A 13,275-nucleotide genomic window follows, 5' to 3' on the forward strand; every position below is an offset into this window, starting at 1 on the left:
GGATTTTGGATTGAAATACTGTCCTTGTGGCTTCTGCACTATCGACAGTGCATGTTTATTTGTTTATTATTATTCGGCTCAACCCTTTTAAAAAATAAAAGGGTAAAGTTGAAAACTATAACATAGGTTTTACCTATTGTAAAATTGGTATTTCAAAAAAAATAATAATAAGGTCTAAATCATACGCAGCTCTCTGAATTTATCAATTTTGATCATTTTGTCCCTTGAATTTATGGGACGACCTATTTACCTCCTCAACTATTTAAAAGTGGTATTAGCAATCCCTTATTTTCGTTATAACGGAAACAAAATGAAATTCTAACATTAGTACAAGTGTTCATGAAAGTATTGGAACCAGCCTGCATATATGTAACCTCATTTACAGCTTGTTTTAGTAGTACATAACCATATATACAATTTTTACAAGAAAACTTGTGTATTATCTATACTAACCTCATTTGCAGCTTGTTTTAGTAGTGCACAACCCTTTTTATTATGACATTGGTGCTTGCAATGAGAAATGTCATAATTGTTTCCGTTATAACGAAAACAGAGGGTTGTTAATACCAGTTTTAAATAGTTGAAGGGGCAAATGGATCGTCCCGTAAGTTCAGGGGGCAAAATAAGTAAAAGTGACAAGTTCAGGGACTGCGTATGGCTTTGACCTAATAATAATAAACAGTGAATCTTTTTGTTAGAGGAGATGAATGAGATTTTTCGTTTTATTAAAAATAAGAATATTAAAATTTAAATGATCGTTGACGATTTTAAAATTGAAAATTTTAAAGACCAACACAATGTGATTTCTGTCAAGTGCTCTGAATGTTAAAGTGAAGAAATTCAATCAAACGCGGGTATGGTGGGAGTAACTATGACTCTCTTAAGGTAGGTGTTTCAACTTTTTAATTTTGGGCATTTAGGTGGTGTTTGGCAATGAGAGAGAAAATGCATGTTTTAGACAGAAAAAGTTTCAAAAATAATGATTTTGAAAAATAAAAAATTTGGTTTCTATGTGGTACAAACGACTTTAATTCTTGAAATTTTCCATTTTAAAGTCGTTAACGGTCATTAGTGTCAAATTAAAAGGCCATCGTTTTTAGCAAAACAAAAAAGCTCAATCACCGTTTAGATAAAAAAAAAAGATCCAGATACAAGTTTGACAATATGTGAAAGGACGGTTTTTTTTAGACTTTACCCAAAATAAAATTGATTGATGAATGAATTATATATATATTACTCATCTGTTCCATAATATTTGTCTTTTAAGGTTAAGGTGTAAGAATTAAGAAACGTAATTAATTTTAACTGAAAAAGACTTTGTTATCCTTGTATTGATTGCATCCAACAATTAATTTTTATATATTTTCAAAATAAAACAACAACTTAAATATAAGTATAATGAATAAAAAAAATTCTAAAATGTCTCTGACATAAAAAAGATTTGAAAAAATATAAAGGTATATCACTTTAATTCATTTAAGTTTAAAAATTAATATATCATCTTAAATAATTTTAGAAAATTATTTTAAGTAGATATATTTAAAATTTAAAAGATAAATGACTAGACCAAATTCCGAGTTACCTACCTTCTCAGCCTTGTTATTCTTTTAGGTTGCTTTATGTATTTATTATTTAAGATACAATGTTTTACACAAGTGCATGAACAGTATTGAATATATGAATTTGGTTTGGTGGGGATAAACTTGCCTTACTTCAACAAGTAATGACACAAAATGAAATGCATTTTCACACTAACTTCCAACTTCACTGCCTTTCCTGAACCTTTCCATATATTTAGAAGATCTTATATTTATTTTTCACTTCTATTTTTGTGTTAATGCTTCACAATAATTCTTTATAAAAAGATGTAACTTGTGTTTACAACTCATTAAAACTTGATAATACCTTTTAAGCGTCTGTTTGTTTTACCTACCGTTTGCTATTGCTGTTTGCTCTTACGGTTTGCTGTTTGCTGTTAGAAAAAGCTGATTTTCCAAACAGCAGATATTTTCTGCTTTTGTAAAAGACTGCTTTTCGGGTGTAAAAGGCAAACAAGAGGTCACTAACCAAACACCTAAAACTCTCACTTTTAAAGTGTAAAAGGTAAACATTAGCATGAAAAAGAGCAACCAAACACCCCCTAAATTATACTTCTCTATTTCATAATATATTTATCTTTGGGGTAAGGTACCAAAATAGGCCTATAGTTTTTGAAAAAGTATCAATTTAGGCTCTACGTACAAAATAACATCAATATATGCTTAACGTTTAAATAAAGTACTAATTTAGGCATCGAGAACGGATTAGACATGTCATTCCTATTAGTCTGTTAAGTTCTGATTTCTCCCTCTACATACAATTGATAGAACATAACGGAGTAATAACAATGACGTATCTCGTTCCGTTACTAAGGCCTAAATTTATACCATTTTTTAAACGTTAAATCTATATTGGTGCTATTTTATACGTGGAGACTAAATTAATATTTTTCCAAGAACCATAAGACTATTTTAGTACTCTATCCCTTTGTCTTTTAAACTTAAGGCATAAGAATTAAGAAATGTAATTAATTTTAACAAAAAAAATTATTACCCTTGTATTAATTGCATCAATTAATTAATTTTTATCTATTCTCATAATAAAAATGCAACTTTTTTTTTAATAAAGTTTGGGACGATATGGAAGCATGAGCCTGAAATCCCAACCAGGTCGGCACCCCATGCCCTAGCCCCGTAAAACCCGAAGAAATCAATAAATGAAAAAATGAGAAAGTTTACAAGAGAGTTATAACAGGAGAACAGAAATAGTAAATAATCAGCTAGTTAACTCTAATATGACTAACATTACGAATGTCGTTGGAAATCAACGAATGACAGAAGCTTGGAGCCGTCTGCCACCATCTGAGGCTCGTAGCCGAGGCTCCGAATTTTGCTAGAGCGTCTGCTACATGGTTATCTTCTTTGTAAATATGGGAAAACACAATAGACATTTGGGAGCACTGGTTGAGACATTTAATCCAATCTTGTCGAACCTCCCAAGGAACCCGCAATGACCGGGTCTTTAGCATCTGAACAGCGCACATTGAGTCAGATTCCAGCCACAATTGGCGCCAGGTTTTCTCCCAAACTAGATCAACCGCGAATATTGCCACTTTCAATTCCGCTATGTAGGCAAATGTGGAAGCGACAGAGTATTTCAAAATAGCTTGGATCAGTTTCACAAAATACACAAAATACAAACCTCAATTGAAACTTATTAAAACTTGAAATTATTTTGTTAATGTTTTAAGTAGATTTTTTTTGGGGAGGGACACCAATTTTCGGTTAGCGAGTTTTCTTCCTGTTTTAAGAATAGTTTGGCATGAATTTCATCAAGTTTTACAAAAAGGTCAAACACTAATTAAATTCATTGAAATCTATTAAAATTTGATGAAATTTCTGTGTTAATATTTTAGAATAGTTTACACATGTTCTCTATAAAATTTGATGAAACCCATGTACATGTACATGTTAATGTTATTACATGTACATGTACATGTACCCTCAACTAACACCTGTCTCCATATCATGTAGAAATCATAGAAAGCAAGAAAAACACGTTTCAATCATTAAATCCACAAAACATATAATCTTAATAAACTTATTGAACAGTTCATCTTTGGACTCTTGTGCTGAACTTGATGTAATAAAATAGTGATCCTATTGGTACGTACTAACACTAGTCAGCAACACCTTTCTACAGGCACAAACAAATGCCTCAATTTTAATGCTTCATACTTCCATACTGTAATTCAATTTCCTAAATTCCCTTCTAAATTTAACAAAACTGAGGTCAAAATATAGCAGCTAACACTTTTTCTCTTTTTCTCTTCTCCTTCCCCATAAAGGCTTCAAAGAAACCTTGAACCATGTCAATGCTATTAAAACTCCTCCAGGATAGCAGGATTTCACTTGTGGTAGAGGTAGACAAAACTGAAGATAAAGAACCCAGCCATCTGCATTCAACATGATAAGATACTATTAGATGAACAGTTCAACACGCGCCAACTTTCCTAATATTACCAAAATTGATTTAAAAAAAATAATAATAGGAAAAGCAAGAAAAGCTGATGCAGGGGTTGAGAGAGTACTGTAACGAAAGAAGCTCCATAATAAGGAAAGGCAGTTGTTATAAATCTCTCATATTCATTGTGTCTGAAGGGGCGAACTGGAATCTGCCATTGTTAAAAACATTGCTATAAGTTAAAATAAATGCCTGATGAAGTGATAAACTATATCAATCATATACATTTTAATAATTGCTATCATTTTCAGCGTTTTGTGCTATAAGACTAGATCAATCATGCTCATTAAAAATAGTATACGTATGCATAATCCTAGCTACCCACCTGTGGGTTCATGTTTATAAGAGAACATTACAGTTCAAGTTACAACCTGAACTTACAAATGCTCACACCCCAACCGACTTGTATATCATCATGCGAAGCAGGTCAAGGTCATGTTTGTTCCATGCTCATGATGGACATCACATGGCTGGCCCAGAGTCATGTCTGATTGTTTTTAACTAGATAAACATGCAAGGCCTATCAAATAAACCTTCTATAATTACATATCAAAATGGGTACAAGCTATCACTTTCAACAACAACCATACATTAAGTTAGTATATGGTTCACCAGAACCTTTTCTTCAGGCACATTGGAAGAATAAGCACTATTTTTTTCCTTTTGAAAGCAGTTCAAACTAGGACAACTTTGATAAGGAATAAAACAAACTCATAAGTCAAAATACATCAACTGGTCTAGAAAAAATAAAAAGGCAAAGTTGCTAAGTTGATGCAGCAAAGAATGTACCTGTTTGGACAGAGACAAGGTAGTGTATCCAAGCCCCTGATACTCAACCTTAAACTGGAAAACGCCATAAACATCAGGCACCTTGAATGATGTATGATACAAGCCCTGAAAAAGTAACCAAATAATTAGACATAATTATGAGAAGTTGAGTAGGGCCTTAAGTTAGGCAAGTCCAACCAAGAGAAAGAATACCTTCTGGTTAGTCGAGAGGGTTTTCAACACATAGGGGCTCATCATGTAGAATTGAACCTGAACGTCATTGGCCACATATGGTTCCCAGCTCTTTCCAGACCATTCAAATATCTCAACATAAAATTCCTGCAGTGAAACAACAATATATCCACTGTCAATATAACTGCCCAGTATGGGAGTCAAAGCCAAAAATAAAAACGAGTGCAGGTATTACCAAATCATCTTTGATCCTGTACATGGAAGGTTCATCTGTCTCCCCAACTTTCTGGTGTCTAAGGTTAACAGCCTGGAGAGTAAGAACAAAAGTATTTTAGGATAAGGCAACCTAACAAAATCAAATGGATGTTAAGAACCGATCCAAGTTTAGCCTTGGTGTCAATAATGTAAACCATCTTTGAAAATTCTACATCTATTTTGCATCACAATACTGTCATGCACACATTAACGACAAAAAGAAAATCCAATATAGTTGTTACATGTCTCACCTTTAGATGACCTCTTTCATGGAATATCCATTTGCTAAGTTCAGTCACGAATTGTTGATTACCAGATTTATCATATCTGTTGTCAAAATTTCACAAAATTGCCATTATTTACTATTCAAAAGAAGCAAATACTGGAATATAGAATTAAAACCCTTGCATTGAATAAAAATTAAAAACATGTTCAGCTGGCAATTGAATATTTAAAATCGAGCAATTAAGTAAATTCAGAATTTCCTCGGTGACTTGCCCTTTCTCAGCACATGCCATTTGAACTGTTGTTGTTGCCACAATTATCGATAAAGAAAAAATAAATAAGCTTGGAGAAATGCTCTAAACCCCTTCAAGTAGAACCAAGACATACATAAACATGTTTTCATGAAAGAAGCTCAACCAGGCTTGAGGCTACATCTCCTTAAAACATGTGCCTCCATCGCGTGAGAGATTTATTTTGTTTTACTCTTTATTAGTTGGGTTTTAGTTGCAAAGTATTTGTTTTTCCTGAACATTAATCATTTATCCTTAAGCATCAGTGGTTCTATCTAGTAGACCCGACAAATCGACACACGACATGCTTTTTTAGTGTTAGTGTTTAGGGTTTTATGACACGACACGAAAGTTGACACGACACGAAATGACACGTTAATTTTCGTGTCATTTTCGTGTCAACCCGAAAACACGAAACTGACACGGATATTGAAAATTATTGTTATATTCTCTCGTGTTTTTTATCACTTTATTAATAAAGATAATAAAATTATAATTATTAATTGCAAATATTGATTTGAATTTCCTAAATTGTTATAAACACATTACATGACCCTCTAACATGATATTATCGAACTTTTCGATAATTATTGTTAACATACTAATCTAAAAATGATATAAAATGTTTAAAAACAGTATCATATCTTCTTATATTTTTAAAAGTTATTATTAATATATATGCATAACAAAATTACATGTAACCCGAAAACACGACACGAAATCGACACTAACCCGAACAGGTTAACACGACTTTGACACGAAAGTTTTTGGATTGGGTTTGGGTTTACTCTTTTTTGACACGAACCCGAAATGACACGACACGAACACGACTCGAACACGATAATTGCCAGGTCTACTATCTAGGTCAATCAATTCGTCAAAATGTGAAGAATCAAACTTCATGAGGTGAATTTCACAATGTGATTTGGTATTTAAATTTCAAACTGGAGTTACCTCCCTCCCTTCCATCGAAGTTTAAGTAACTCGAACAGTGACAAATTATAGTGCTTCTAGGTTAAGAAGTCATAGAATTGCAGTAGACCAACTTATGGGAGATGTCTTAACAGATTGAAAGAATAATTGATATTTGGACATGTGCATGTTAAACTACGGTTAGTTATGGATGCTTTTACTTTAAACTCTAGCATGCACATGACTTCTAGTGAATATACTGTGACTTGAAGATTGATTGAGTGTTTCTGTTGTCCTCACGAAATGCGCATAAGAATCAATTTGGAATGTGTTTTAGTATCTATCTCTGTAATGTTCATGGATTTTGAAATTCTTCTTCTGAAACCTTGATATAAGTATTTTACAGAAATACATAAAAATATCTGCCTCAAATCTGTCAAACACATGGCTGAGTCTTGCACTTGTATCACACCCCTCAAGTACCTTAAATGCTTTGCACATTTGGCAACTGTGCAATCAATAAATAACAAAAACCTTTACAACGAGCAGCAGGGTTATTTTCATGCAGCTTGTGAAATGCATTAATAGCATAATTGCCATCCTCGGGATTCAGTACTATATCTATATCTAGGAAAACGCACAGAAATATTTTGTTCAGTGAGAAAAAGTTAATGGATTAACAGAATCATCCTATGACAATGCAAAGTAAATCAGAGTAATGCATGACGGTTTTGAAAAGGAAACCGAAAAGCTAACAACAAAGCTCCGCATACAGGAAGAAAGCATATAGGAATTAGACTTACTTTGTAGAGCTCTCAGCATGCTGGACACCTGATCTGAAAAACCTGAATTGCACAGAGAATATAATTCACAAAATGAACAATTTCAATTCGGAACTGAAGGATTGAAAATCACATAAGCACATACCGGTTGCTAAGCATATCTAATGAGCCAGTGATCATTATCCTAGCATTGTTTCTGGCCTGCATAATGTAACAACTGTCAACCAAAGAGTTTCTAATTCAATATTTTTAGAAATCGTCAACAACATCCATGATATGAAAAGAGCAACTATAAACATAGGTACAGCCCAATACGAAAACACCAAATGGAAGCATCTCATTAATCCCCATGAGATTGATTGCATCATCATTGGCTTCACATGTATGTATGTTTTGTGTAGGGTTGGAGAATAGGAGATAGCTTGGTTGATAAGAGACATGACTTACCTGCATTACTGATACTAACGAGATGGAAGACCCCAAAAGTAATGGAGGACTTGATAACTTGGAATTAGGATTGGCTGAATATGCTGAAGGAGAAGCTGAAAGAACTTTCAAGGCCTATACATTACATCACAGAACACAACAATCAATATTTAATCACATATGCTTCATACAAGTTCATAGTTTGAAATAAACCAGCTAAATTAACAAAGAAATATCCCAAATCACGTTTTATCTTACCAGGCTATTGGTTGGATTAATAGAATGTGCAATGCCTTTAAAGAGAACTGGGGCCTGTATAGTGCATAACATAAAATATTTTCAGAAATTACGCACCGACTTCTACAAGCTATGTGATTTAGTAATAGTATTCTACAACAAGAGCTAATTAGTAAAAAATTCCCAGCTCTCGGTATGGAAAATGAAAAATTCGTTCTAACCTCAATTTTAGCTTTTCCAAGTATAATATCAGATTCAATAAACCCACTTGAGGCGATCAGAGTATGATCAGCCTCAGTTTGAGAAACTGCATAGTTTTTGTGATCGATAACCACAGCAGACGGATCCTACAGCATCAAATAGACTTTTGTAAAAGGAATAACAAATAGACATCATACTAAGTAAAATTCACAAACTGATTGAAACATATCACACTGACCTCATCAAAATCAACTCCACATTCAGTGGCGATGCTCTTAATGAAATCGGAAGCAGATTCATCGGCGGCTATAATCAAGTCGCGACCCGAGTCAACGAAGTCAAGCACACCCGGTAAAGATAATGAACCTCCAAAACCTGACATAGGAAATCACATAAATCTCATAACTGGTCCGTGAAAATGAAAATAGACCAAATTCAGAATCGACCTACTTACTCTCTACGGATGGAGAGAAAATGATGAGACCGTCGTACAAGTACTGGCCATATCTCTGAAGCGCAAGTGTCGGATCGTCGGAGAGCTTGAAATCGAGGTCGAAACCGCGAGAGCTGAGGGAATTGAAGAAAATGGAATGAGAGGATTTAAGAGAGAAGTCATCGAGGAGTACCAAAATGCGGCGATCTGTTGGAGATTCCGGCGAAAAAGAGAGGCAGAGGAAGGGGAGAAGTGAGATTGCTAGGAATGTTGAGATCGAGAGTTTCCCCATTGCAGCAGCTCTGTCGCCTAATACGAAGGGTTTTGGCGTTAATGCAATCACTGGTCTTTCCACTTGCAAGTTTAGCTCTAGCAGTTGAAAATGCGATATGGAGTTTCGTGGTGGGATTTTTTCGAAACGTTTCGCTTATGCCAAATTACCAAAATAATAATTTCATAATTCTTTAAATGATATTCCCATTTGAAAACTTTATCTATAATTTAAATAACTAGTCGAAAACCCGTGCGATGCACGGGGTATGAAACCTTTATATAATTTAAATAAATAAATAAATTGACATATTTAATTTTAAATAATTTTATATCATGCTATGAAAAAAATTTATATTATGTATATTTGAAATTAATATATATTTTTTAATGATAATTCAAATTAAATTCATTTTAAAAATAATCGACTACTTTTTTTTTTATAGAATTTTAACTAAAGATGAATGATTTATTTATTTTTACAAAATTCAATGATTTTTACTTTTTAGGAATTTTAATACATTTTCATATTCCAAATACTATGTGAAACAATAATAATAAAATAGCAGATTAATTAAGAAATATATTAGAATATAATAAAAAAACCAAAAATTGAATTAAACTATAATTAAAATTAAATATTATATTTACGATACAAAAGAATTACAATATAGGTTAAACAAAAATTGAATTAAACTACAATTAAAATTAAATATTATATCTACGATACAAAAGAATTACAATCTATGTTAAAATGGAAGCAACATAAATATATTATTCTATACACTATTACAATCAATACTTTTCTAATGTTGCATATGAAGAAACTTTATCAATTCAATACGTTACATATAAAAAAATAAAATTCGTAAGAATTAGTCACAAATTCATCTTGATGATAATTATTTTGGTTGATGGAATTTCATGATCACCAAGTATTCGAATTCAATTATTCATTCTGCTACAATAACTCAATATATCTAATTGAATCAGTTTAAGATGATGATTTCTCCTATTTTCATCTCGTAATATCTCATCAAGACATTCGATCAATTTGTTCTTCATTCTTTCACTGTATAAAATATCAGCCATACTCGCAGATATCACTTATTTGACTTCATTAATATTTTCTAATAATTATATATTCTTGAATTTTGTAAGTAAGAAAAACAAACAAAAGAATTGAAAAAAAATGAAGGGACGAAAAATATAATTAGGAGAGAACCATCTTCCTCTCGGGTTTTTTAAAAAAAAAAATAAGAGAGAATGTCGAGACATAAGCGTATAAAGAGGAGAGTGAAATTATTTTTTTGCCCATTAATTAAACATTTTATTTTTTTTAATGAAGTATTAAGTTCATAAATTAATTTTAGTTAAATAGAATTAAATCGCAATTGTAACCACTCAGTACAAAAAAAAACGTTTTATAATTAATATGTGAAATTAATTATATTAATTAGAATCATTATGCTCAACATTTGAGAATTTGAAGAGATTCAAATAATAATATTTTCTTAATTAATATTTTTCAATAATTTGTCCTATGATCATATTTCATTTTCATCTGTTAAAAACCCTTGAAATACTAACAATTTTGTACGAACCATAATATAATAGTTAAAAATTATATAAGCCAATTTTGCAAAAGCAATTATCTCAATATCCATAATTAATGTACATTTTTAGGATTTTGAGCATCAAAATTTATTTTTATTTACCTTGATTTTGAATTCGTATCTAGCATAATCCACATTCTTCAAGAATAAACATCTTATCAAGCGTATTAGACGCTTACAATCTCCTTGTCTAGAAAATTGGGAAAAAATAACTTATTGATAATAATAATAATAATATAACATAATTTATATTGAAATAAACTTCATTGTAAGTATAATATTCCAATATCTCTTTAATATTTTATTTAATATGTCTCAAACTTCAATGAACAACTATCGTGTGAAACTTTATATCTATTTGTACCAAAATGCATAAAAATAAAAAAAATACAATCTATATCAATTAGCTAAACTCAAACTAAAAAAATGAGTAGATTTCAACATGTTCCGAATTAGAAAAATTAATCTAACTTCAATTAAAACTAAAAATTGAGTTCATCAAAAGCCGAAAATCTAAATTTTAGTTAGAGTTAACAATCAAAACGATAACACCTAGGAACATATACTAAAAAAAGAATGCAAATATACAAAATCTTTGAATATTTACCTTCAGAAATATAATAATATATATCGTGACCAATGAATATAATGGTGGAATACTATCTATCATGCTTTATATAGAAGTTTATTTGTCACTTTTGGATTTCCTTTGCTTTGTGTTTTTTCATCTTCCCATAACTCTTGCTTTCTTTTATTATTTTAATTAATAGGCTAGTAATTATTTAATATATTATAAATATAAATTTGTTATTTTTAATTAATTAAATGTAATCTGATTTTTTACTACGTTGACAACTCATCAAAAAGACCTCTAAAACACTTTTTCTCATTTCTCTCTGCTTCCGTAATTATATATAGTATAGATGTGAAACTTAGCAAATACAATATGATTTTATAAATTACAGATTTAAGATATATTTTTAGGGTTTAAAATTTATGAATTGAGGTCTAAAATTTATAAATTATAATATATTATGCTATATAAAAAATAATAACATATTAAAAATTAAATTTTATAGTATGATTCAGCTGTAATTTTATAATTAAATATGATTTTCATGTAAAAAGCTCAGTGATATTTGATCAGGTCCATCAAGAGCATGACCCATTCAGAAAGTTGAATTTCAACTTATATCAAAGAGAAATTTTAATGATACCTTAATAATAGTACTAGAATATCACAACTTGAATAATTTGAGGAGACATTTGTTCTTAAATTTTAAGAAAGAGTAAGAAAAGGACGAGACATAATTTTAATTTAATATGCTTTTCATCAATTTAATAATTATTTTTACCTTTTTTTTTAGTAAAACCCAAAATCTTCTAACTTATAACCGTGTTTATTTTTCTTTAAAAGGACCTTGTTTATTTTGCATTTTTGGCAACTAAAATCAGTGGTAATACGACATATAAGGTGATCATGTATTAAGTTGGATGCTAAAAGTAAAGCAAGCGACATTTAGGTCTTTTGGGGGTCAAATCTCATCGACTTAGATATCAGTGCAGTGCTAGATTTCCTTTATTTGCGCGTCCCTTATTTCCTCGGCTAAGAAAATAATGAAGGAGGAGTTGAATATTCTTATAGTATTAACAGTCAGTGGTTCATGTTGGGGGATTTTAATGATATTGTGTCCTTGTCTGACTATAGATGTGATGGCAGTCATTATGTTAATTGTTGCTTGAATCACAAGAATGAAATGGATAATTGTGACATCTTCATCTTAGCTTCACTGGTCATTGGTATATGTAGCGTCGAAATCATGTTTTAGTGAGGTTTGATAAGGCTTATATTAATGCTTAAGCCTGGATGGCCTTTTTGGATGCGTCGCTGTTGATTCTGCCATTCAGCCATTATGATCATAGCCCTATGTTACTTCGTTTGTTCCGCTCATCAAAGTTAGTTCCCGAGACCGTCTTGTTATCATATTGATTGGGAAACTCATTCATAGACCATTTTGTCTCTTCACACTAGGTTCCGGTTTGAATCTGACCGAGACGACTAATCTTTTTAAGCATGATGTTAGTGTTTGGAACAAGAAAGTGTTTGGTCATATTTTAGCTAAAAATTGGAAGTTGATTAACCGAATGTAAGAAATACATAAAGGGTTAGAAATTCATCATGATGTTAATAGTTTGATGCTTTTGAAATATCTTCACAAAGAGTTGGAAGGGGTGCTTAATCAAAAGGAGCTCCTTTGATGCTAAAAATCAAGAAAGTTATGGGTGAAGGATGGAGATAGAAACTTTAGATGTTTTTATCTTTCTACTGTGATTCGTAGATAGATAATTAGGATTGAAGCTATTAAAGACATTAAAGGCACCTTGCACTATGAATCCTTGGATATGCAGAAATCAACAATCGAGTTTTACAATAATCTCTTTAAAGTCGAGCCAAATGGGGGATGTGTGATGATTATTGAGAATATGTATCCCGTCATTCTAGAGTCGGGTCTGAGGACTGCTTTCGATATCATTTGGGAGTTGGATGTAAATGATGCCGTTTTTAGCACTGGTGCTTCTAAGGTGTCTGGTATCGATGGTCTTCC

The 13,275-nt window shown here is 31.5% G+C and overlaps 1 protein-coding gene across 1 annotated transcript; it reads right to left on the bottom strand.

Moving 5' to 3' along the window:
- Positions 1 to 3,580: 3,580 nt before the first annotated feature.
- Positions 3,581 to 9,151, bottom strand: LOC136230169 (dolichyl-diphosphooligosaccharide--protein glycosyltransferase 48 kDa subunit). Its single transcript, XM_066019126.1, has 13 exons — positions 8,805 to 9,151; positions 8,589 to 8,725; positions 8,371 to 8,496; positions 8,171 to 8,224; positions 7,934 to 8,047; positions 7,632 to 7,687; positions 7,508 to 7,549; positions 5,529 to 5,604; positions 5,258 to 5,329; positions 5,044 to 5,169; positions 4,852 to 4,956; positions 4,130 to 4,213; positions 3,581 to 3,994 (listed from the first exon to the last, which is right to left on the bottom strand). The coding sequence occupies exons 1-13, from the start codon at positions 9,073 to 9,075 to the stop codon at positions 3,947 to 3,949; spliced, it is 1,311 nt and encodes a 436-aa protein (XP_065875198.1). The 5' UTR covers positions 9,076 to 9,151; the 3' UTR covers positions 3,581 to 3,946.
- Positions 9,152 to 13,275: the final 4,124 nt, after the last annotated feature.

Source organism: Euphorbia lathyris, chromosome 5, assembly GCF_963576675.1.
Source record: "Euphorbia lathyris chromosome 5, ddEupLath1.1, whole genome shotgun sequence".
NCBI lineage: Eukaryota > Viridiplantae > Streptophyta > Magnoliopsida > Malpighiales > Euphorbiaceae > Euphorbia > Euphorbia lathyris.